We start from the raw sequence: 23,459 nt of genomic DNA on the forward strand, positions 1-23,459 counted from the left end.
GCGGCCCCGGCGGTTTACCGGGCGGGCCGGAGCCGCAAATGGTCACGGCGGTACCCAGTCGCACGGGTACCGCCGGCTCGCACCCACCCGCCCGATCAACCTGGAAATCCCTACCGCCCACCTGGAATCCTGAAACGCCCACTAGTGGGCGGTAGGGACCAGGTTGACGAACCATGAACTAAATGAATGAAATAACCAATAAAAACAAGGTACTTACTGTGTTTAGTAAAACCATCCATAGTAATCGTTACCATGAGTAAGGCGACATTTCATAATTAAAAAAAAATAAAATAATTATGTTAAATATATATTTATATCATATATAAATAAATGTGCCTATATGAGCATTGGAGTGCCAGTGTCTTCTTTCTTTTACTTGAATTCAATTGTTTGGAGTTTGTGCCTGGCCTGGTAGCACTCACATTTCGCTCATATAAATAAGTGCAGTTCCTGTTGTACTTTGTTGCTATACATATGTAGTATCTTATCTGGCAGGGTTATTAAAGTGAGAATTCAAAGTGAATTTCAAAGTTGAGGCCAATGCAGCCAAACCGAAAGCATTGCTGACTTAGAGAATTCAGCTATTTTTGGCCTTACATTTAAAATTTGCTTTGAATTCTTACTTCAGTGAATAACCCTGGCAGTTTTGTTTCACCTACAAACACAGACACATGACTGTAAATGCCCAATTTAAGATAATTTATAAACAGGTTAAAGAAAGTGGAGCAAAGACAGAATCTTGAGTCACTCCACTTACCACTTGTGTCCAATTTGAAATATTTCTATTAACAACTACAGTGAGGGAATAAAAGTATTTGATCACCTGCTGATTTTGAACGTTTGCCCACTGACAAAGCAATGATCAGTCTATAATTTTCATGGTAGGTGTATTTTAACAGTGAGAGAGAATAACAAAAAAAAATAATAATAAATCCAGAAAAACGCATGGCAACAAAGTTATAAATTGATTTGCATGTCAATGAGTGAAATAAGTATTTGACCCCCTTCGACTTAGTACTTGGTGGCAAAACCCTTGTTGGCAAACACAGAGGTCAGACATAGGTCTTGTAGTTGGCCACCAGGTTTGCACACATCTCAGGAGGGATTTTGTCCCACTCCTCTTTGCAAATCCTCTCCAAGTCATTAAGGTTTCGAGGCTGACGTTTGGCAACTCAAACCTTCAGCTCCCTCCACAGAATTTCTATGGGATTAACGTCTAACGTCTGGAGACTGGCTAGGCCACTCCAGGACCTTACTGTTCTTCTTCTTGAGCCACTCCTTGTGTGTTTTGGGGCATTGTCATGCTGGAATACCCATCCACAACCCATTTTCAATGCCCTGGCTTAGGGAAGGAGGTTCTCATCCAAGATTTGATGGTGCATGACCCCATCCTTCATCCCTTTGATGCGGTGCAGTTGTCCTGTCCCCTTAGCAGAAAAACACTCCCAAAGCATATTGTTTCCACCTCCATGTTTGACGGTGGGGATGGTGTTCTTGGGGTCATGGGCAGCATTCCTCCTCCTCCAAACACGGCGAGTTTAGGTGATGCCAAAGAGCTCTATTTTGGTCTAATCTGACCATCATTCAGATTTCATTGGCAAACTTCAGACGGGACTGTACATGTGCTTTCTTGAGCACGGGGACCTTGCGGGCGCTGCAGGATTTCAGTCCTTCACAGCGTAGTGTGTCACCAAGCTGCTTGGCGATGGTCTTGTAGCCCATTCCAGTCTTGTGTAGGTCTACAATCTTGTCCCTGACATCTTTGGATAGCTCTTTTGTCTTGGCCATGGTGGAGAGTTTAGAATCTGATTGATTGCTTCTGTGGACAGGTGTCTTTTATACAGGTAACAAGCTGAGATTAGGAGCACTCCCTTTAAGAGAGGGCTTCTAATCTCAACTTGTTATCTGTATAAACGACACCTGGGAGCCAGAAATCTTGCTGATTCATAGGGGATCAAATACTTATTTCACTCATTGACATGCAAATAAGTTTATAACTTTTTTGACATTCGTTTTTCTGGATATTTTTATTTTTGTTATTCTGTTTCTCACTGTTAAAATATACCTACCATTAAAATTATAGACTGATCATTGCTTTGTCAGTGGGCAAACGTTCAAAATCAGCAGTGGATCAAATACCTTTTCCCTCACTACTCTTTAAGCCAGTGTTCTATCCAAGAGCAAGATTTTCCATATAAACTAATTGATTTCAGTTTAGATAGTAACTTTTTGTGTGGATATGTAAAGCTAACTTGGCATGTCCTGTCTTTCATAAACCCATGTTGATTCCTACTAATGAATACCTGAAAACAGTTTAAAGGAACACTATAGACACCCAGACCACTTTAGCTCATTAAAGTAGTCTTGATACAGTGTCCCTATTGCACTTAGTGCTGCAATGTAAAACATGCTTACATTGCAGCACCAAGACAGCCGCCCGTGGCTGTCTAGTGACTGTTACTGCATGAGGACATCCAGAGAAAGCTACTTCCCCATAGGAAAGCATTGATTCAATGCTTGTCCATGCATGTGCATTATTGACCCCTCACCACAACCCAGCTCTGAGGGGGGAGATCGGCGCTGGGGTCAGGTAAGTAAATAAAGGGGTTTTAATCCTTCATTCACCAACACAGGGGGAGTGAAGGTGCAAGGAAGGGTGAGGCAGAGCGAACTATAGTGACAGGAATACAGCGTTGTAGTCCTGGCACTATAGTATCTCTTTACGTACTTATTATGTGATTGCTCCAGAGGACTACTGGCAAAATAACCACTATAGTCCACTGTAGTGGTTATGGTACATAGGCTGCCCGTTAATTATTGCTTTTTTCTTTTACTCAGACAATTGTTTCATTATTACATTTGTCATATGAATATTTAAAATAAGACTGTATTTGATTGTCATATTATCATTTTTTTTTTAATTATATTCTTTCTTAAAGGGAAACTGTCACTTCTCAAGATTTTTAATATAATGTTGACTTATCCCTGTATTCAACAAATGTGTATTTGTGACATATGACAAATTACATTAGATGTAGAAATCCATAACCCTTTTTCATCTCCATCTTAGTTCTATGTCAGTCATTATTCTAATCCCAGCCCTTGTCAGTCAATATAGCCATGCAGAACATAGCAGAATGCCTCCTGGATCTAAACTGATCTAAACTGGATTGTGATGTCCATTGCCAAGTCTTTATTGCACATTTAAAAGATAATTGAGCATTCTATGAAAAAAGGGTAACCCAAATTCTAGGTGATTTTGAATGTTTTATTCAGTAGAATATGTTCCAGTGTCCTGGCAGTTCCTCTTTAAAATACACACACACATATCTATATACATATATATATATATATGATATCTTGATGGAGAGCACTCAAAGGACTCAAATATTTCAAATAGTGCTTTTTATTTAGGCATCTTGATAAAAGTCCAGTGGGACTGAAACGTCGACACTCTGTATCCAAAGATTTTATATTTAAATAAAAAGCACTATTTTGAAATACATTTTGAGTCCTTTGAGTGCTCTCCATCAAGATATCATACATATTTAAGCCGAGGATTGCACCAAGGCAACAACAAGACCGGGAAATGTGAGTGCGGGACACGTGGATTTGTATATATATAATTCAGTTGCTGAAACCTGCTGTTTATCTAACACTAATAATTGCTTGACTGTGTTGGTTCATAATTTATGTTGGAGATTTTTCACGTGGGCTCTGGTTAAAGTTGGTTTGTGTTGCAGTTTTTGTAATATTACTGCAAAGTTTAGAACCTGTTAAAAATGTCAACAGTCAAATGATGGATCTAATTATTTATTACATATTCTAATATATGTTCAATATAGAAATAGAAATATGCTTCAATAACTCACTGATTGAAAAGTAGATGTACATGCTAGCCTTGCTATAGTGTAGTCTACATTAAATAATGAAATAATGATAGCAACCAGTACTGTTATAATTAACACAATAAAGAATATTTTATATTCTTGTGAATAAATGTATACAAAAAATTTGCAATTATTTACAAGTTTAGAATTTTAAAAAAAAATTAAATGTAGGGTACTATTTCAGCTGATTGATGACTAATTCTGTATGTACTCTTATTTGAATAAAACTTTAGTTTACATTTTTTTAGTTTAATTTTTTTTAGGTAACCATAAATATACTTTTTTTTAATTAAAAAAAAAATACAAATTTGTAACTGGTAGTGTTCTCTTCAAACTGAAATTCCTGTTTCCGACATGTTTTTGTTAAACTGCAACCAAGAATTTAAAGCACTTTTATGTCTGATTTGAACTGCATTCTATTTTACTTTTTTCCTCTGACATTTTACATTCGAAGGTCTGTTGGTCTGTCTGCTTAGTAGTTGTTACCTCCATGTTCTAACTAGCAAACTAGAAGGTAGAGATATGATCATATAATATATAAATATTGACTAAATCAGAACTTTTGGGTGAACTGGTAATAATAAATGATAAAGGTATTCAGATTCTGATGCTAACAGAAACTCTACACCCTACATTAAAATATCTTTTGATAGGGATACTTGGACAAATTGTCAAGGGTTAGGGTATCTGCACAGTTCATTAACAAGCTGATTGAGATATGTCTGCCAAGGAAATCCACTCCACAGCGGTACTCCAATTTAATAAAATTACACATATCTATCTTAACAACTGAATAAAGTGTCAGGAGGTTTAAAATAGGTGTGGAAAATAAGGACTCCTGTTGCCTGTATTAAAAGAGCAAAAGCTCTCGGTTGAATTTGCCAAGCAGCTGTTGCTGTAAAATGCAATATAAATTACATATTTAGGAGAAACTATTGGTCATGTTACATAACTCAAAAACAGTGAATACTAGGATAACTATTTTACTATTCTTTACGGAGAAAGAAATGCATGCATGTTGACTTAGCAACAAAAGTACGGGCATGTAGATGCTTTAATGTATAATCTCTACAATTAAATACATCTCTCCCTGTTTCCCAAAACAAATTAAAGTGACAGAAGGACAGCGGCATGCATAAGAGTTGTGGAGATCAATTGTCCACACTGAGCTCTAAGCATATCTCGTTACAAGTTGCTGCAGTTGTTCCTTGTAGAAGCTGTCCGTTTCCTAAAGGGGTTTCTTCTTTCATCATAAAATTCTCCTTGTAAAAAAAAAAAAAAATCAATGCAATTGTTGGGCTAAACCCTGAGAAGTGCCACCTTGCTTGTCATATTTCTGGAGTTTGAACAGTTGTCCATACAACAGCTGCATTTCTATAAGCTTAGAGGCAGGTGGTCAGAAAGCTCTTTGCCACTCACAACATAGAATGGATTGTATGTCCACATATGGCCTGCAGTGCACTGATTGTCAAATGTTGTTTCCCTAGTATGTGTATGTGTGTGTCTTGTGTGTGTTCTGACTGTGTACAGTAATAATGATACAAACACGTAGGACTAGATCATCAATCAGGTAGCTTGTATGGAAAGAAAAATTACAATGGACATTCAAAATATTCACAACACAAAAAAAATATTGTCCTTTTGTCATTAGAAGCACAGTGAACTTATATTAATATATATCTATATATATCTTTTGGCGGCCTCTATTTATGTGTGATAGCAACATTTTAAATAAAAAATAACATCAGTCTTTGATAGGTCTCCGCAAAACAAAATAATAAAAATGGTTGAGGCTTATGTTTGTCTTCTTAAGGGCATGTATTTTTGGAGTCCTGTTCCCATAATCCTCGGAATTGCAGTCCTAGTGCTGAGTGCTGTAGGCATGTGTCCTAACCCTTGGCTCTTCCGGGAATGGGATACATGGTTTGGCTCAAAGTCTTTGACAACATCAGCTCAGGAGGGTCCCACCACAGAAGGAGTAACGTCGAGCTGCAAACCAAGATCACAAGCTGTTACCACCAAACCAAATCCATGTCAGTTCAGAATGTCACCAATTTTACAAGGTGAAGATAATCTAGAGGGGCAAGAGGTTTTAAAACCAGTACAGGTCCTTCCTTTTATCCTGAGGCTGTAAACCTGGGAATGGGGGAATGAGAGAAGGATAGACAGAATGTATAAGGATAACATAAAAAGAGGAAGAGAGGGAAATAAAAAGGGGAGAAAAGAGATAAAGCCACAAGATGTTTAAGGACAGGATGAAAAGTAAGTTGACCCTTAGTGCCCAAATAGATCTAAAGTGTCAATGTAAAATAAATATGTGAGCAAAAATGGTGGGTTCAATGAAGATAAGAGACCTCTAACGTTCCATTTGTTGTAGACTTCTGAGAAGATTAATTTAATGTTCTCTTCTTTCCTGTTCCAAACCCTTAGTAGCACTCAACACATTTAGATACTATACATCAGGGGTGCCCAAAAGATAGATCCCCAGATGTTTTAGAACTACAGCTTCCATGATGCTTTGCCATTCTGAAGGCATTCCAAATGCATGCAAAGCATCACAGGACTTGTACTTCTACAACATCTAAGGATCTACCTTTTGGGCACCTCTTGTTTCCATCTGTCCACCCATCCACAAACTGAATACTAAAACATAAATGGATGCATATATTTGCATATGTAAACACTCCCCTTTCAAACATTCATACACATACAGACAGAGATACACAAATGTACACATACAAAAAACATGCAAATGTAAATATTTCTAATTAAACATTTTTACATACACTTACATTTGTACTTACAAGCAGAAAAGTGTCAACACCCAACACACTTTGGGCTCATTATATGTTCAGTGCCTGGGTTTTAAATTGTACTTCTCAAAAGTGGGATGTCAATAAATTGAAATTTGATAAATCTAATAATTTAGATTTCAAGCATGCACAATGACTTGCTGGTTAAAAAAAAAGTCTCACCCTGAGCATGTGTACGTAATGCAGGAGCAGGAGATAGTGACAGTTTATGCAAGTATTAAACAAACATTTTGTGATACGCAAAATACACATCTATGTAACTTTTGATGTTCATTTTTTATACGGGAATTGTTTATTTGAAATATACATACAATTAATTATATAAAGAATATTTGCATTTTATATCATGTGTCTGGACCTTTCATAATTATTTTGCCTTTTGATATAGTTTAATATGTTCTCCATGTAATACCATTAAGCTAACATGGATTTTTCCGCTAGGATGTATAAAGATTTAGCTGTTAACTTTGTTACACCTGTCAGGAGGCTGGAGTAAAGTTTGGTGGATCAGTGACAGCCTTTAAAAACAGTAGTGACAGGGTTGGGAACCAGTCGTAAACCAGTCACTAAGTAGTGGTTTGCTGCTCCCACAGAATGCTATTACCTGCTACTTAGTGACTGGCTTCAAGTAGTGGGAGCCAGTAACTTCCATAAACTACTGATTAACTTTTGCATTCAGTAAACGGCTGTTGCTACTCACTAACAGTAGTGACAAGCACTTTAACAAGTAGCAGCTGGTGGGTAAAAAGTAGCAACAAGACTGGAAATGAGCTATTAGTTTTCATGTATTATTGTGCAGTGTGACTGTAAGTAATTTACTATACGTCTTTTGTAATCTAAAAGACCTTTAAATAAATGTATTCGCTTTTACTTTTTAGAACAAAATATATTCACACGGTATGTCTGGTGTTCTCAACGTGTGGTACGCATACCTCAGGAGGTACACACCACAAGCAGGTGGAACGCAGAGAGACACCTTAGGGCACCCCTAATTAAATTACACAAGTCCCACATTGGATCCCAGGGAAAGGACCCACTTCAGCTCTCCCAAAGGTAGGGAGGCTGGGTGGACTTAAATAAAAATAATTTTTAAAAATCAAATAATTTGTAAGTTTGTGAGAAAATGTGTGCATGTGTCTGTCAGTAAATGTGTGTGTCTGTCAGCGAATGTGTGCCAGTGTGTCTGTCAGCGAATGTGTGTCCAATCAGTGAGTGTCTATCAGTGAGTGCGTGTCTGTCAGTAAGTGTGTCTGTGTGTAAAGTCAGTGTCTGTCCATAATTGTGCATGTGCGTCAGAGTCCTCTGTGTGTACATGTGTGTATGTCAGTTTTCTCTGTGTGTAAATGTGTGTAAGTGTTTGTCCCTGTCCACTGTGTTTAAATGTGTGTGTGTGTAAATGTGTATCAGTATACTCTCTGTGCAGCTGTGTGTCCATGTCCACTGTGTGTAACTGTGTGTGTCAATGTCCTCTGTGTGTAAATGTGTTTCAATGCCCTCTGTGTATGTAACTATTATTTTCATTTTGTGACTTTTATATTTCAGATTATTAGTTCATACACTCCTCCTTACATACACAATTTTGACATCCAATATTCAATATTCACATTATGACATATTTATTTAAAAATATTCTTTACTACCTTTAAAGGACCACTATAGTCACCCAGACCACCTCAGCTCAATGAAGTGGTCTGGGTGCCAGGTCCCCCAGGTTTTAACTCTGCAGCTGTAAACATAGCAGTTTCAGAGAAATTGCTATGTTTACATTGCAGGGTTAATCCAGCCTCTAGTGGCTGTCTTCCTAATAGCCACTAGAGGTGCTTCCATGACGCTCAATGCGAAAATCGCATCGAGCACGCAGAACGTCCATAGGAAAGCATTGAGTAATATTTTCCTATGGGCGGTTTGAATGCGTGCATGGATCTGGCCGCGCATTTGGCTGCACTCGGGAGCTGATGTCGGAGGGGGAGGAGAGGATTAAGGTAAGTGGCTGAAGGGGGCCACGAGGGTGGGGGAGACCTAGGGACTATATAGTGCCAGGAAAATGAGTTTGTTTTCCTGGCACTATAGTGGTCCTTTAATAAGGCTTTTTCTCCAATATGGAATTCACTTAAATATCAGTGTCTACACATCTCATTTGGAATTTAAATCAATAGAAATTGCTGTGTGTTATGGCTATGTAAAAAAAACACCCATTTCATCAAATTGCTGGTACCTAGACCATTACTACACTCTTTGCATTTTCAAAAATGTAATTCATACCCCAATGTACAAGTAATGTTCTCGCACTGTTATATATGTTTACATTTGTTTTCTCTGAGGTTTGTGTCCATCAAGATATAACACTTGTGAATGCAGTTAGCAGATGCAGAAATAGGAAAGGAGTTGTGCACATGAAGAAAATTAAATGACAGATGAATGTTGAATAGAGGAATATTCATAAAAACTACATTAACTACATATTCAGTAATAAATAAAGGAAAGACCAATAAACCACAATATTGTCCTTTGCTTTTCAGTTCTGTCATCAGTTCCGTATATATGGATATATGGTATGGGGTGTTAATCTTTAGTGTTTGGGTAGTGTAGGGGTTAGTGTTTAAAGCAGCATAGGTGTTAATCTGTAGTGATAGTGTAGACTAATGTATGTGTTAATGTTTATTGATGGTGTAGTGTAGGGGTTAATAGTGCAGTATAGTGTGGAGTTATTATAGTGTACTCTGGGACGGCTATACAATATAATAATATATGTCCCAGTGCTGCTGAGATTAGTAGGAGTTACAGACCCAGGAGGCCACTATTTCTGCAACTCAGTAGTGTAACTCCTACTAATATCAGGTAGACTGTGACATTTATGTTTTGGTTCTGCCAAAGATTATGGACCCCAGACTGCATAGAGGTCATCTATACATTAGTACTTGTACCTGTTCATTATAGATAATCATTGAAGGGGTGCTTTCATGATCTGTGTAGTATTTGGTTCTAACCATTATCTGCATGTTCAAATAATGGGTAGATCATGGTATTATATGATATAGAAAGATAGATTAGATAGATGGATAGATTAGATAGAAAGATAGATTAGATAGGCAGGCCGACAGACAGATTGATCGATAGAATATATATATATATATTAGATGAAAAGATAGATTGGATAGAAAGATAGATTAGATAGAAAAATAGATTAGATATGCAGACAGACAGACAGACAGACAGATAGATAGATAGATAGATAGATAGATAGATAGATAGACAGATAGAGAGACAAGTTTATAAACTCCAAATCAAATGGTAATTTGTAAGCAAGATGACATTTGCCATTCAGATTTAATTTGTTGCAATTATTGGCTGAGTAGAACTATATCCACTAATATGCTACATACATGCTCACTGGCACTTTTGCTTACCTGCATCAACATTGAGCCCAAGGCTCTGTCCCATGTCCCCAGTTGGCCCAGTGAAGGGTCCCGGGGTCGTCCATGCAGATGTGCCCTGTTCTCCTTTGCCAAGATCACACTGTGCTGCTGGAGCTGTCCCTGCAGGAGAGATCCGGTGAGGTCGGACTGAGGCCGGGACTATAAGTGAGCTATATCTGGGATCAAAATGCGTGCTATAAACTTCATGCATGCTAGCCCTTTGGTAACTGGACCCTTGGCTGTTAATAGCTCCCCCTATGGAGTAGGGATGGTGGTGGTGATGATGATGGTGTGCATGGTGCCAGGGCTCTGGAGGACCCTGATGTAAGTGGCTGTGAAGAGTTGCTGGGGAATAAGGATCTGCTCCAAATGGTATTTCTGTGTGCGAACCACTGAGCGGACTAGCCAGACTGCTTCCCAGAGATGAGGATGCTGTGACTGAAGAAGGCTGATAGCTGCTGTTCCAGAAGGAAGGAGGGAAACTTCTCTGACTCATGGGATAAGAGGAGTCTGTGAATGTAAAACAGTATGAAGGTGAAAGTTATTACTAATCAATGACTCACAATCACGTAATATACATGAAAGGTCCAACAGACCTAAGGCCTGCTGCACCTTAACACTAACATTCTCTATTACAGCAAAATAGAAACAAAGAAACATGGATGACAATTGCAATTTTGCAGTTCCAGTGCAAAATGTAACTCAAATGTTACATTATAACCATGACTTATGCACTGTACACACATCCTACTGTGATTAAATCCACAACAAACGTTATAATAAAGAGATGTTTTTTTTCTTAACATGACAACATTGCCAGTAATTGTTCTACACAATCTTAAGGCACAGCAGTAATCATCTTAAATTTGTTGAAAACACTGGCAGGAGAGAGATTATGCATGCTTTCTCTAGTTTAGGAGGGACAGTCACTTTTCAGGGCCCAAATCAATGTGTCCCTCTTTTCTATGCTCCTTTTTAGGAGCTCCGTATTACTGGTGTGTAACACAGCTCCATGTCAACACTACTCACAGTAATGTGTCTTTACAGGGTTACTCAAACCATTTGTTTTTATAAATTCATAATGCCCTATTGGGCATTACTTTATAAACTTAGCTAAAACTTACCTAAAATCCAGCGCTGTGCAAAGCTTCCGGTGCTGCTCTCCACTCCTCGTCCGACATCATGCCAGCTTTCACAAGTTCCAATCAAAGGCTTCTTACAGAGAAACCTTTGAATTAATTGTATAACCTGCTCAGAGCACATGCGTGTTAGAAAAATGTATATAGTGAAAGAAAAAGCTATTTTAGGAGGTCTTTCTCTCACATGTCAATCAACTCTTTGGCATAGACTCCTGTGCTGAAGAACTGAGTTACAGGGAGAGCAAGAGAGATTTATTGATAGATTTATTGAGAGATTGATACACACTGTCACACCATCGTGGCATATATGCTTACATATAGTCTTAATTTATGTACAAAAACACACAAAAAAACCTATTTACATACAGAATAAATATCCAACTGGAGAATACCTGTCTAACTATGAGGAGAAGGGGATCAGGCTTGCTTTCATATCCCTAGTATCTAGGGGGGGCAGGAGAGCCTTGCCCTTTGATGAACAGACTCTTTATGGCTCCTCTTGGAAGACTTCTGGGTACCAGGCAGGGTGCAGCTGGGATACCAGCCCCGGCATCCTCTACCTGCAACCAGCTTTGGTTATTGCTTGGTTGCTACAGATACAGGGCAGTAACCGCGTGCCCAAAGTGTCTGCCACACAGCACCAGGCAATGTATTATACTCGTGGCTGCTCGGCGACAAACAAGAGGGACCCAGTAAAGGTAGTGCTGTGCTAGGGGCTGTGAGTGCTGATGACAGACATAATTTTTGCACAAAATTGACAGTCATGAGTGCCAGGTGTGTAACTAGTAGCCGGCACCCTAGTGCACATATCTCTGGATATGTAGTGTTTCAAGTAGAAATTCTGCACATACCGACCACTATGACCACATTTTAAGGCAGGAGTGGTCATGGTGGTTGGAATAACTTTTTAAACAACAATAGATGTGTTTAGAAATCAGTTTGTTTAAATAGTCGTTATTCTAAACTACATTTGAGTTATATAAATTGTTTTTAGTAAGTGACCTAAAATGTATCCAAACCACCCTGATCCTGGCCACACCCCCACTGACACCCGTAGAATTAAAGTGTCCCTCTTTGTTCATTTTAAATGTTAAGAGGTATGTACGATGACATAGATTGCTCTTAGTTATCTCATGTTCCCTTTGGTGTGTTAGAATCGCATGTTGTCACCATTAGTAAATACTAGGTTCTCCCTCAGTAAGAGTTCATGGAACCCTCCATGGGTTCTTTACTACCTGAGTCACAGCTCTCCTGCTCTGGTATAATGATACAATGAATCATGACTGCAAACCAATGGTAACCATTAATAGCCACATATTTAAAGATATACATTTCTTTAAATAAGTGACTACTAAAATTATATATATACATGTGCTGTTGGAATTATCTTCTAATTCCCAAGTGTGGAATTGCAATGTCAGTTGGGTATGGGCAGAAATAGAGTGACAGGCTTATTTACTAAAGTAAAAATTCTGAGGGGATTCAAAGTGAATTTCAACATTGAGGCCAGAGTAGCTGAATCCTACTATTTTGACCTTTCACTTTTGAAATTCACTTGGAATTCACCTTGAATTCTCACTTTAGTGACTAACCAACCCATGTCGGTTGTGAACAATAGTGAACAAAGCTAAAATTAAGCCAAGTTGTTTTTAACACACACTCAATATTCTCACTGTCATTTGACTGTACAGATAGTCAATGGAGGGGAGACTTGACAATGATTGCCGTAAACTGATCTGCAAATGGGTAATAATTAGGTAGAGGTTTGTTAAGCAGAATTGTCATGAATTACAGTGTATTTCTAATCCCTAGAAACACTCTACAAGTCCGATCCATTGATAAAAATACATTGTGGCCTTAAATTTTAAGCTCTCTTAGATTTCGTTTTAAATCATATTAATTCGTACTCTAGTGTATAACTCTTACAGATGTTCAATTCAAGCACTTATAGGAGTGATGGTGGTTACAGAACTTGCTATGTTGAATGTTGAACTACATTTGAATATACTACATTAATGGACTTTGTCTTAATACAATGATACATACACATCTTTAGGAACAAAGGACGTTCTGCACATTCTTACATCTGGAATATATTTGACTTTACACAAAATCCATTTTTTTTTGGCTGGGAAACTCAGCTGCCAAACTAGACCTATCACTCCAGCAGGATATGCCGGATTGAACTTGGCAGCTGTTCGTCAATTTGACGAGAATCCAAATTTCACATCTCTGAGGAATTGAGTGAAAATCAACAATCAATTCTCTGTAGAATTCACTGACTTGTGTCAAATGAATAAAATGTGTTGCAGTGTTTACTGCAAACTGTTCTCCGTAGGATTATTTTTTTGTTGACATTTGTATTGACATACTTTATTGTCTGCCAAATTTGTTAAACAATTATCAGTTTGATGTTAGCAGCTGAATTAAGCAAATCCAAACTATTTTACAGACATCTAAAATATTGCACTGGCTTCTCTAATGCTTATGCAAAAGCAAATGATAAGATAGATAAAATAATTTAAAATAAACACACTGATCATCAGTTAAAAAGTATCAATGTGTGATTGATTTAAAAAAAAATGTAAATTGACATTAAGTGTTCCTATCTTACTTTTGTAGCATATAGGAACTTTGTGATGTCATTTATTTCCTGCACAGAACAGTACAATGAATAATAGGAACCCGAAATTAACAGGAGCAAATGCCAGTTGCTAATTATGTTCCTTAATGAAGTAACGGTATATGAGAGTACATGTAAATGTCAAGGCAGGGATGGGTATGTCATTAGCTTTTATGAGACTGTCACTATCAATTTACATTTGTTTGGAAATGGGAAGAAAATTAAAAGGCACTTTTTTAAAAGTAGTGCAAATTATTCATTATAACTTTACAGATCCAGATGCTAAATTGTTAATTGTAGTGAGATAAACTATGGCCGAAAAATAGGCCAAAATAAAAGAGCTCGATAAAACCTCAATCTTTAAAGTGACAGCTCACCAAAACACCATGTTTGGCGAATAGAGCCAAATCAGGATATAAGGAGTCCATACCCTGACTACATGTTTACTATATGTATAAAATCTACAATATCCTCCTATGTACGTTTTGATGTTATTAAGCTAGACTATTAACAGCAGCACAAACAAACTGCTTGCATGTGAATGTGCAAACTTTTATTGTAAAGGCAGATAAAAGCCTATTGACACATAGGACTCGTCTACTGTGCCATTAATACGTTTACATTTATATCAATAATTTTGTGTAATAACAGTTATGTGCTTAGAGTCTTTACAAACTAGAATGATAGAAAAACATACTTTATCCCTGTGATCTAGTCTATTTAAAAACTGGTTATTGTAAAAAGCTGGGAAGCAGTGTTCTTTTCAATAGCATGGCCAACAAAACAAAGATGTTAAAGGGCAATGTTAACATGTGCTGTTGGAATCAGAAGAAAAGGACCACAAATAGACAGTCTTTTTTATTTGTTATCACTAGTGTGCAAAAAAGAGTAACTGTAACAGTAATTGCAATTATTTGCAACTTTGACGAATGTAAATGTAAAAACTAAGCCTCATACATTGAACATGCATCACGAAGTGTCTGGAACACAACTGGGCTTATTTACTAATCTTTAAATAAAAATGCTTTTTGTCAATTAATAAAGCTAATTTAAAGGATCTAATCACTGAATGTACTAATTCTCCTTTAGCTGGGTCTTAATCTTCATGGTATTAGTAATATTCTGCTATGCCCATAATTCTATATATAGAAGGATTATAGAAGACAACCCCTCAACTGCCTCATATGTATATATATACACACACAAAACGTCATGTTCTCGTGTGTATATATAAAAATTCCATGTTCTCGTGTGTGTGTGTCTGTGTGTATATATATATATATATATATATATATATATATATATATATATATACATACATATATATATATACTTTTATGATCCTGGTGAAAGTCCTTGAGGAGGACTGAAACGTTGATCCTGTTTTTAAGAATATGGAATAAAAGTAAATTCTCTTCTGAAACAGGTTTTACAACATCCAGCTTTTGCAGAGCTACAGAAGTCGGAAGTCAATCCTGCCGCTCATTCATTGACTAAATTTGCACAGAATTGACCTTAGCCAGCAAGGAATTTGTGTTTTGGGCTAGCTGATGGCACCCCATGATGCTTACAGAAGTGGAGTTACACATCTGACAGCAAAGGGGTTAAACTCATTATGTGCTGCGTTTCACAGTGAAATGCTGCACGTACAAACTCCAGGCACAATGTTCACTTCAAATCATTGAAGTAGTTGTGGTGCCTGGAGTAACCCTGTAAAGATTACCTTTGTTAACATACTATGAATATACTATGAATGTGTGTTTCTATAGTCAGTAGACCATTTTTTTATTACTTAAGTCAGGACTACTTTGCATATATTTCAGATCTTCACTTCTAAGCAATTTCTGATCTAAATGACTACTACCAGGCCATATAGGGCCAATGTAGATCAATATGGAGGGGGTCTCAATACTGGACACATCTCCAGCAATTTGGCAATTTGAGCTCAATTCAAACTATGATATATTTTTGAAATTTTATGTGAATTCTGCCTCTAATCGCTGCAAGCTGTCAAGAATGTTTGCTGCTGGAATTCAGATCCTATTAAAAAACATTGAACAAGTATTATTATTAGTTTTGTACCAACACTTATCTATGATTCTATAGTATGTTGAAGAAATTTGCTAGTCAATTTTGCATAGTTTTACATTTATGTATTTTATTTGCAAGTGCTAACAAGTGGGTTTAGCAGATTAAATTACAGTTGAGTCGATGTACAGTATGTTCAGTAGTTATACAGACATTATCGGTTAGAACCAAAGACTTTGAAAAGCTGATGACAGTTCCCACTTGGCAGTAACATAATCAGAATGTTGAATGTTAAAAACTATTAAATCAAACTATTAATTTACTGTTTTAATTTGTCTAATATACGTTTAGCAATCGAAATTTGTGAACCTATTACAAATTTTTTTTCCCTATGAGTTTAGCTCTAAAACAACCTCAGACTTCCTCAGTTTCAGCAAGAACCGAGCCTCCTCTACCCATTGCCAGCTGTAATGAGGTATGTGACAAGAAGTTGGTGCTGTTGGCTAGTGCCATGGATCCTCATGGCAATGATACATACTATTACTCTGCTAGTCACTAGGAAACGATACTGGGTACAATGTGTTGACTTAAGCCCTCTTGAATTGGCCCCATTATAAACTTTTCTTGTGATTAAGCTATTGATTTAAAATTTTATTTATTGGAAGACTATACTGATTTTATGAGCTCCAATCAAGATTATGTTGGTTAGACCAAAGTTTATATTCTTATACTGGCTTCCTGTATCATATAGGTGTCAATTCAAACTACTAATCCTTACCAATAAAGCTCTAGCCCCTCTTACATTTCTTCCCTCATTCATAGATATGCCCCTTCTCGGTCTCTCCGCTCTGCCGGTGACCTTCTCCTGTCCGCTGCTCGCACCCTTACTGCTAACTCGCGCTTGCAGGACTTCTTGAGGGTGGCTCCATTCTTTTGGAACAGCCTGCCTATCCCCATCAGACTCTCCCCTAGTCTTCAATTGTTTAAAAGGTTCCTCAAAATACATCTGTTCAGAAATTCTTATGGACTCCCAGAGTTACTTATCTATACTTACGCAAGTCTGTCTCTTGCTCTCCTAAAGAGCCATACCCCACTCTCACCTCCAGCTCTGCTACTTTTCCACCTTGTTTGGTGGCTGTCACCCTTGTTGCCCTGTTGTGCATTTGTACCCCACCCAATCTAGACTTTAAGCTCGTTTGAGCAGGGTCCTCATCTACCTATTGTTCCTGTGTCACTGTGTAATTCCTCCCTCCCCCCCCCCCCCCACTTTCATAATATTGTAAAGCGCTGCGGAATTAGTTGGCGCTATATAAATACCTATAATAATAATAATAATAATTATAATATATATTACTTTGTATGGTAATGAACAAGAGGGTTATTTGGGTCATTTTTTGTAATGTATTATGTTTGCAGCAGCACCACCCTCAAATACCTGTTTAGATCAGAAAATATTGTCTTATGTAACTTCACTATTGAGTATTGTAAGGTTTTTTTTTTATAAAACTTATTCAAATTTGACTAAAAAAATTAAGCCATCCCAAAGTAGCCAATCAGCATGAAAAGTGCTAATAGGGAAAACTAACTATACCCCAAGTAATGAGCCACAAATGCCCATTCCTTAGTACCATTGGCATACGTGTCAATACATAGCATACTAATATTTACTCCTTTCTCTTAATGTTAATATGTGTAGGTATGTGAAGGTGACTTCCTTTCACTATGAAATTAAAGGTTTTAATATTAATTGAACCTAAAGTATTAAACACTTGGCTATCCTCATGTTCTGTCCACTGAAATAGGCATATGTAAAAACCTTCCTGACACAAAAAAAGGAGAGCGCTAAATATGTTTCTTGACTGTACCAATCAAATGCATTTCTCGGTTGCCGTGGAAAAATTTAGAAATATGATTGGATGATTCAATTATAGGAACAGTGAAATGCAACTTGAAGTTCCTGAAGTAATTGTCCCTTATTTGATTGATTATGGTGCTAAATGAATAGCCAACCACAACCAAACAAGTCAGTTGGAGTGAATTGCAATAGGAAATATTTGCCAAAGGCCAAACCTGCAAACAAAACTTGTCTGGAATTAAAGAGAATGAAACTACATGGATGTCACAAAATTGGAAATCCTGTGAGTCAAATAAACCAAACTTTGAACTGATTGAAGCCACAATGAGTTGATCCATATTTGCCCAAAACTGGGGCCAATATGTGTATGTTGGTTCTCCAACTTTTGCAATAACAATTCCCCATTGCACATCATGCAATGGAGAAAGGAGCAGGTGGTCAGCTTTATGTGCAATAGTTCGTAATCTGTACTCCTCTAGTCTCTGCCCACTATTTGAGGAAACCTGCTACCTGACCTGATAATAGGGAATGCAGGGGTTATTTTCCTGTTCACCGATACCTATTATATTGTAGATATGAAACATTACCAGTCAAATAATTTTTATTGTGTACAGCTAAACTGAACATTTCAGATATTGCTTCCGAATGAAAACATTTGGGTTCATTATTTAGATGCGATTCGCTATACAATAAATATTCAAATACCTATCATTTTCATATATGGTAATAATCTTTACACATACTTCTGAATTACCTGTAGTAAATATCCAAACATCGATTTAGTACCACATTTGCTAATTATTTTTGATAGGTGACTGCAATCACCTTGTCTTACAAAAAGTAGTTGGCATTGAGGGTTTTTTCCCCAATACAATTATTTTTACGTGTGACGACTTCAAACTCAACAAAACTAGTCTTTTGGTGAAATAACTAAATATATGTAATATTATACATGATCTTATAAGCAACAAAGAGTTATTCTCAATCCACTTCCCAACTACTTTTAAACAAGCCATGGGGTACATTTCAAGGATACCCCAAATCTCATGAAGTTTGATCACATTGGTTTTCGCTTTTACATATACAATGATGAAAACATCCTTTTTAGGTTTGTAGAGATATTTTTGAAATGTACTCATACGAAAAAAAATTCTACTCAATTAATAAAATGGACAATATACATTCTAACAGACTATAAATCCATCCCATCACCAAATCCTGTCGTTTTGTGTTTAGAATTGTGTTTAAGTACCTGAAAGATATAAGTAATGCATTGCTTCCCTCTTCAGTGAAATTTTAAATATCAATGTAAAATATCCAAGCTGTGAATAAGACTAATTTAGATAGATCCTATTAGATTGATAAGCTTATGTCTCGTAATTGAAGAAAGTTTGCCCACTGATTTGTATAAGAAAATGCTATTCAAATTAAAGAGATAACCTTATCTTAATTAATAGAACTATGTTTCATTTTTACTGGTGGTCCCATGCAGATAGAACATATTTTATTATTTACCACAATGAGCAAATAATGTTCATTTTTCGGAATTACACTATGAAATTTAAATATTTTTTTTATATAGGCAGTAGAATGTAACATATATATATATATATATATATATATATATATATATATATGTCAGTGTGCCATTTAAGGTAATATGGAACTGGATAGTATCTATGCTCTGATGGTTTATTCACTGAGCATCGAGTTGACAACCAACTTTCAGAATGTTGACAAAAATTAAAATAAATGCAAAAAAATAAATACATTTAAAATTATATATGCTTTTTTTTAAGTTGGCTCTTTCTATTTGCAAGTTGGACTTCAAAGTGGATTCAAAGTTAATTTTAAAGGCAGTCATGGTCTCGCTTTAGCTATTTTTTTTATCAATTAGCTAGAAATGATCTGCTCTGTTACAGAACAATAGGAGAATAGTTTAATTGTAACTGGCCAAATATGTAGACATAATTCGTTTATATTTAAGTATGACGTAAAAACAAAAATGTAAATAAAATATATACGATTACTGTGGTGTGACATTAGGAAGCATGACTTAGTGATGTTAATGGTTTATATAAGCCCTTTCCTAAACAGGGAAACCTGTCTGGACTCTACCAGAAGTAATATAAAGCAAGTGATCTGAACATGAGCAGGGTTTAATTTGCAGAGCCATTAAAATGTCAGCATGGGCAAAGAAATTATGGAGACAAGTAAAGGTGAAGAAAAACAATTAACAAAATAAAACAAATAGTAGTAATCATAAATAAATAAAGATATAAAGATATTTCCACATTTTCCAAATATACTCTCTCTTTTACTTATTTTCGTATTACTAAAATATGATCTCCTGAATAAGCTCTTAGTCCCAAATAAAGGTCTCAACTAAACTCTACCTGATACGTTTTTTGTCCCCTGATTGGAATGTGACAGACACAGGAAGTGAGAACTGTAGGCAATTCGAATTTCAAATTTAATGCCAAAAATACTGAATAAAAAATGATTCTGGCCAAAAATGTGTAATTCACTTAAATTCACTTTGCAATCCTATCCCGACTCTTGTTACATTGAGCGCTGCGTGTTGTGAGTTGTACACTACATAGCAAAGTACTGCTCCCATGGGCTGTGCATTAAAATAATAGTAAACATTTCAATTTAATTTTCCAATAGCTCATGTAACAAATTTAATGGTGAATGATTAAATTAATTCGCTTTAGATTTTGAGAGCACGTAGTTGTAGGTGCAGTTCCAGAACTGGGTCAATGAGCAGCTAAAATATTAATTCTGGAGACTGATATTGTTTAATTGCTACTCAATAGGGCAGCTCTATACAGACATCCCCCAAAATGATATAACTGTGCGGCAACGTTCGAAAAGGAGCGCAATCACCATGGAAACCAGTGGATTGCTGTTCTCTCGATTTCCACGGTTGTTGCTCCCCTTTCTAACTTTGTCCCGCTGTCACAGTGTCCCCGTGGCCCTCGCTGGCCCCCAGCCTCATTCACTCACCCCGCCACGAGCTGGAGCTCCGGGAAGTCTTGGTGCTGGAGGGGGAGTAGCTGCTGGGCTGACTGAGAGCCCTGCTGAAGTGCTCGTCCACCACCGAGCTGATGTCCCCCTGGAAGTAGGTGAAGAGGACACACCTGGAGCTGATGTACTCTGCCTCGGGGGGTCTCTCCTTGTCCGGGCTGCAGTCTTCCTCCTTAATGCTGGGGGGAGCGTTGCTGGAGAAGGAGCTGCTGCTGCTCACACTGCTCAGGCTGCTGCTCACACTCTCGGGAGCTTCCTGCATCTTCGAGTAAAAGGCTAATTTCTAGACAACACAAAGCGAGAGGGACAGTCAGATAGTTACTGCACGGGGCCCCCGGGGCACTCAGTACTTTACACAATGCCGCCATTCCAGGCCGGGAACCCGGGCTGGCCCTTCACAGCAACAGGAAATAGCCACACATCACCCTCTATCACTTTACGGCTACCGTGCAAGCGGCCCCGGTGAGGGCCACATGGACAGCCTGCATGGGGATCAAAATCCCATTCACAAAACTTGTGGGAACACTTTCTGATTCTAAACCAGACACTCGGAGAATGGCAGTTAGACCGGGTCTGTGATTAGTTATTGCCATAGTAACATAAGTAACAAAGATTCCAAATCCAACCTTTACTTTAATTTGTTTTGGAAGAACAAAAAAATGTTCAAATGATATATACATGGGGAGATTGGTCAATGGAGTGTCATTCCAGTGCACTAAATATACTCTAGACAGACAGATATACACGAAATAAAGATTAGTTTGTTTATTTGGAAATCGATCTACCTGTCTGTCTATTTATCTATCTATCTATCTATCTATCTATCTATCTATCTATCTATCTATCTCCTTCTGTCTATCTATCTAATCGCTTGACTTTATCCTGCTTCCTATAATATTTATTTTTTAGTTTACACAAATCAAAAATGTTTTGACATATATGAAAAGTAAATATCATAAATCAACACAAATCTTACTTTACAGTAGCAATAACTTGCTTTAACTGTAAAAATATCCTCCAAATTAACTTCTAAATAAATGTACAAAACGAAATCAAATCCCACAATGTACAAAGCTCTGGTATCTGTGCCCATCACTGCCCTCTGGCACCTTTAGCACAGCATGGTATGTTAACTACAAGTTAATAAATGAATTACCTCTGCACAGAAATCTTAGCAAGGAGCAGATCAGGAGCAGATTCTGTGAATGGGAAAGCTATGGGACTGCTTCTATTTGTGTGTGAAATGTTAGCGAATCTGGAAACACGTAAAACAGACTATAACAGGTGCAGACTATGGGAAAATGCTGTCCAGCCCTGCACACATCTAACAGAAATATTCCTACCATTTATGTTTCCAAAACAGCCACAGTACGAACCACATTGAAACCAACAGCAATCCTAAATTACCTACATATCTTCTCCAATACAGAACATTTAAAGTAGTTAGCAGGGTTTACCCTGGAAGGGTGATTTTTTTTTACAAAGACACAGATCTTATAAAATAAATGTATGTAATGCGAAATAGATTGATCGATTCATAAAACTAATCCAGTTTATTAAATGTTTATTGCACTGCAATCAAAACCATCTCCCAGACATCCCAGCCACTACTGTTAATTGCTGTGTAAATATTATTCTTTACACCTTATCAATGAACTGGGAACAGCAGCATTAGAAGTCGCAGGGCTCAGTGATTACACACATTTACAAAAACCATGAGATTCACCAATAAAATCCAGCCCATGATATAGGAAATAGTATTTAAAAAGTCCAGACCAATTGCCTCGCTTTAATAAAATTACGCTGAATTACTGGTCTAATTAAATCTAATAAAAAAAAATATATATATATAAATGATTAAATAATATACATTTGTTTTCTTTCTTTCTCTTGCAAATACTAATTTATTTGTAAACAATAAAACTATTTAATCAGGACAGTGCAGTGACTTATTAAACATATTAAACACTCACCCTGCATGGGAGCAGTGGTTATAGTGCAGACCCAATACATAGTTTCAATAATCACCCCTAGCCCTAACGATTTTCCATTAGCGCCCCTGAGCAATGAGGTCCACAGAGGCATTCTTCCTTGACCCAACGTACCTGGTGGTAAGGACTATAAGCTGCTGTAAAGTAAGGCTGAGGAGGACCATACACTTGATACATAACATCCAAACAGCTCATGGCTAGAGAAAGTTGATGCTGTTACAATGCTTTGTTGGCTGATCTTTATTTTTCTCGTGTGCTTTACCATTAAGGTCCAGTGTGGTTTCAATAGAAAAACTCCTGCTCTTAAGATTCCTCATAGAACGTTGAAGAAGTTGCAGCATGCGTGGAATCTTCCGCAAACCCTGTTCTTTATCCGCGATCCAGACTTATGTGATGGGAATCTAAGCTCCAGAATGGGACAAGATACAGTGCCACAGGCAGCCGGGCTCCTGCTGCAGGGCATTTAAATCGTGCGCAGGCGTAGTGACGTCCCTGTCAAACTGGGCAGGTGTTTGGGGAGGAGGGCGAAGAGAGGTGGGAAAGCATTAAGCCAATCGCCTAGGATGGTGTATGAGCTATTGTGTCAGGGAGATGTCATTTTCAGGGCTTTTAATTCAAGAGCCAGGATCATGTGACTGTCTATAGTTAGGAGGGCAAGGTTTGGGGTGTGGGTA

General features: G+C 37.4%; 1 protein-coding gene across 4 annotated transcripts; it reads right to left on the reverse strand.

Annotated features, from left to right (window-relative positions):
• Positions 1-4,852: 4,852 nt before the first annotated feature.
• On the reverse strand, positions 4,853-23,319 carry VGLL2 (vestigial like family member 2). Of its 4 annotated transcripts, none has more exons than XM_063443490.1 (4): positions 23,048-23,319; positions 20,774-21,077; positions 10,111-10,629; positions 4,853-6,026 (listed from the first exon to the last, which is right to left on the reverse strand). In XM_063443490.1, exons 1-4 carry the CDS (start codon positions 23,048-23,050, stop codon positions 5,983-5,985), a joined length of 870 nt encoding a protein of 289 aa, XP_063299560.1. In that variant the 5' UTR covers positions 23,051-23,319; the 3' UTR covers positions 4,853-5,982. The 4 variants fall into 4 exon arrangements, with proteins under 4 accessions (XP_063299560.1, XP_063299557.1, XP_063299559.1 ...); XM_063443487.1 differs by having other exon boundaries at positions 22,900-23,318; XM_063443489.1 differs by having other exon boundaries at positions 4,853-5,879; positions 22,900-23,314.
• Positions 23,320-23,459: the final 140 nt, after the last annotated feature.

The sequence above is a fragment of the Pelobates fuscus genome, chromosome 2 (assembly GCF_036172605.1).
Source record: "Pelobates fuscus isolate aPelFus1 chromosome 2, aPelFus1.pri, whole genome shotgun sequence".
Classification (NCBI taxonomy): Eukaryota; Metazoa; Chordata; class Amphibia; order Anura; family Pelobatidae; genus Pelobates; species Pelobates fuscus.

Bases quoted from the DNA above. Each gene is read 5' to 3' on its own strand.
- VGLL2 (XM_063443487.1), bottom strand. From the start codon at position 22,980: ATGAGCTGTTTGGATGTTATGTATCAAGTGTATGGTCCTCCTCAGCCT. The intron at 21,078-22,899 runs GTACGTTGGGTC...TGTGTTGTCTAG, and splicing joins CTTATAGTCCTTACCACCAG to AAATTAGCCTTTTACTCGAA. The intron at 10,630-20,773 runs GTGAGTGAATGA...TTACATTCACAG, and splicing joins GAGCTCCAGCTCGTGGCGGG to ACTCCTCTTATCCCATGAGT.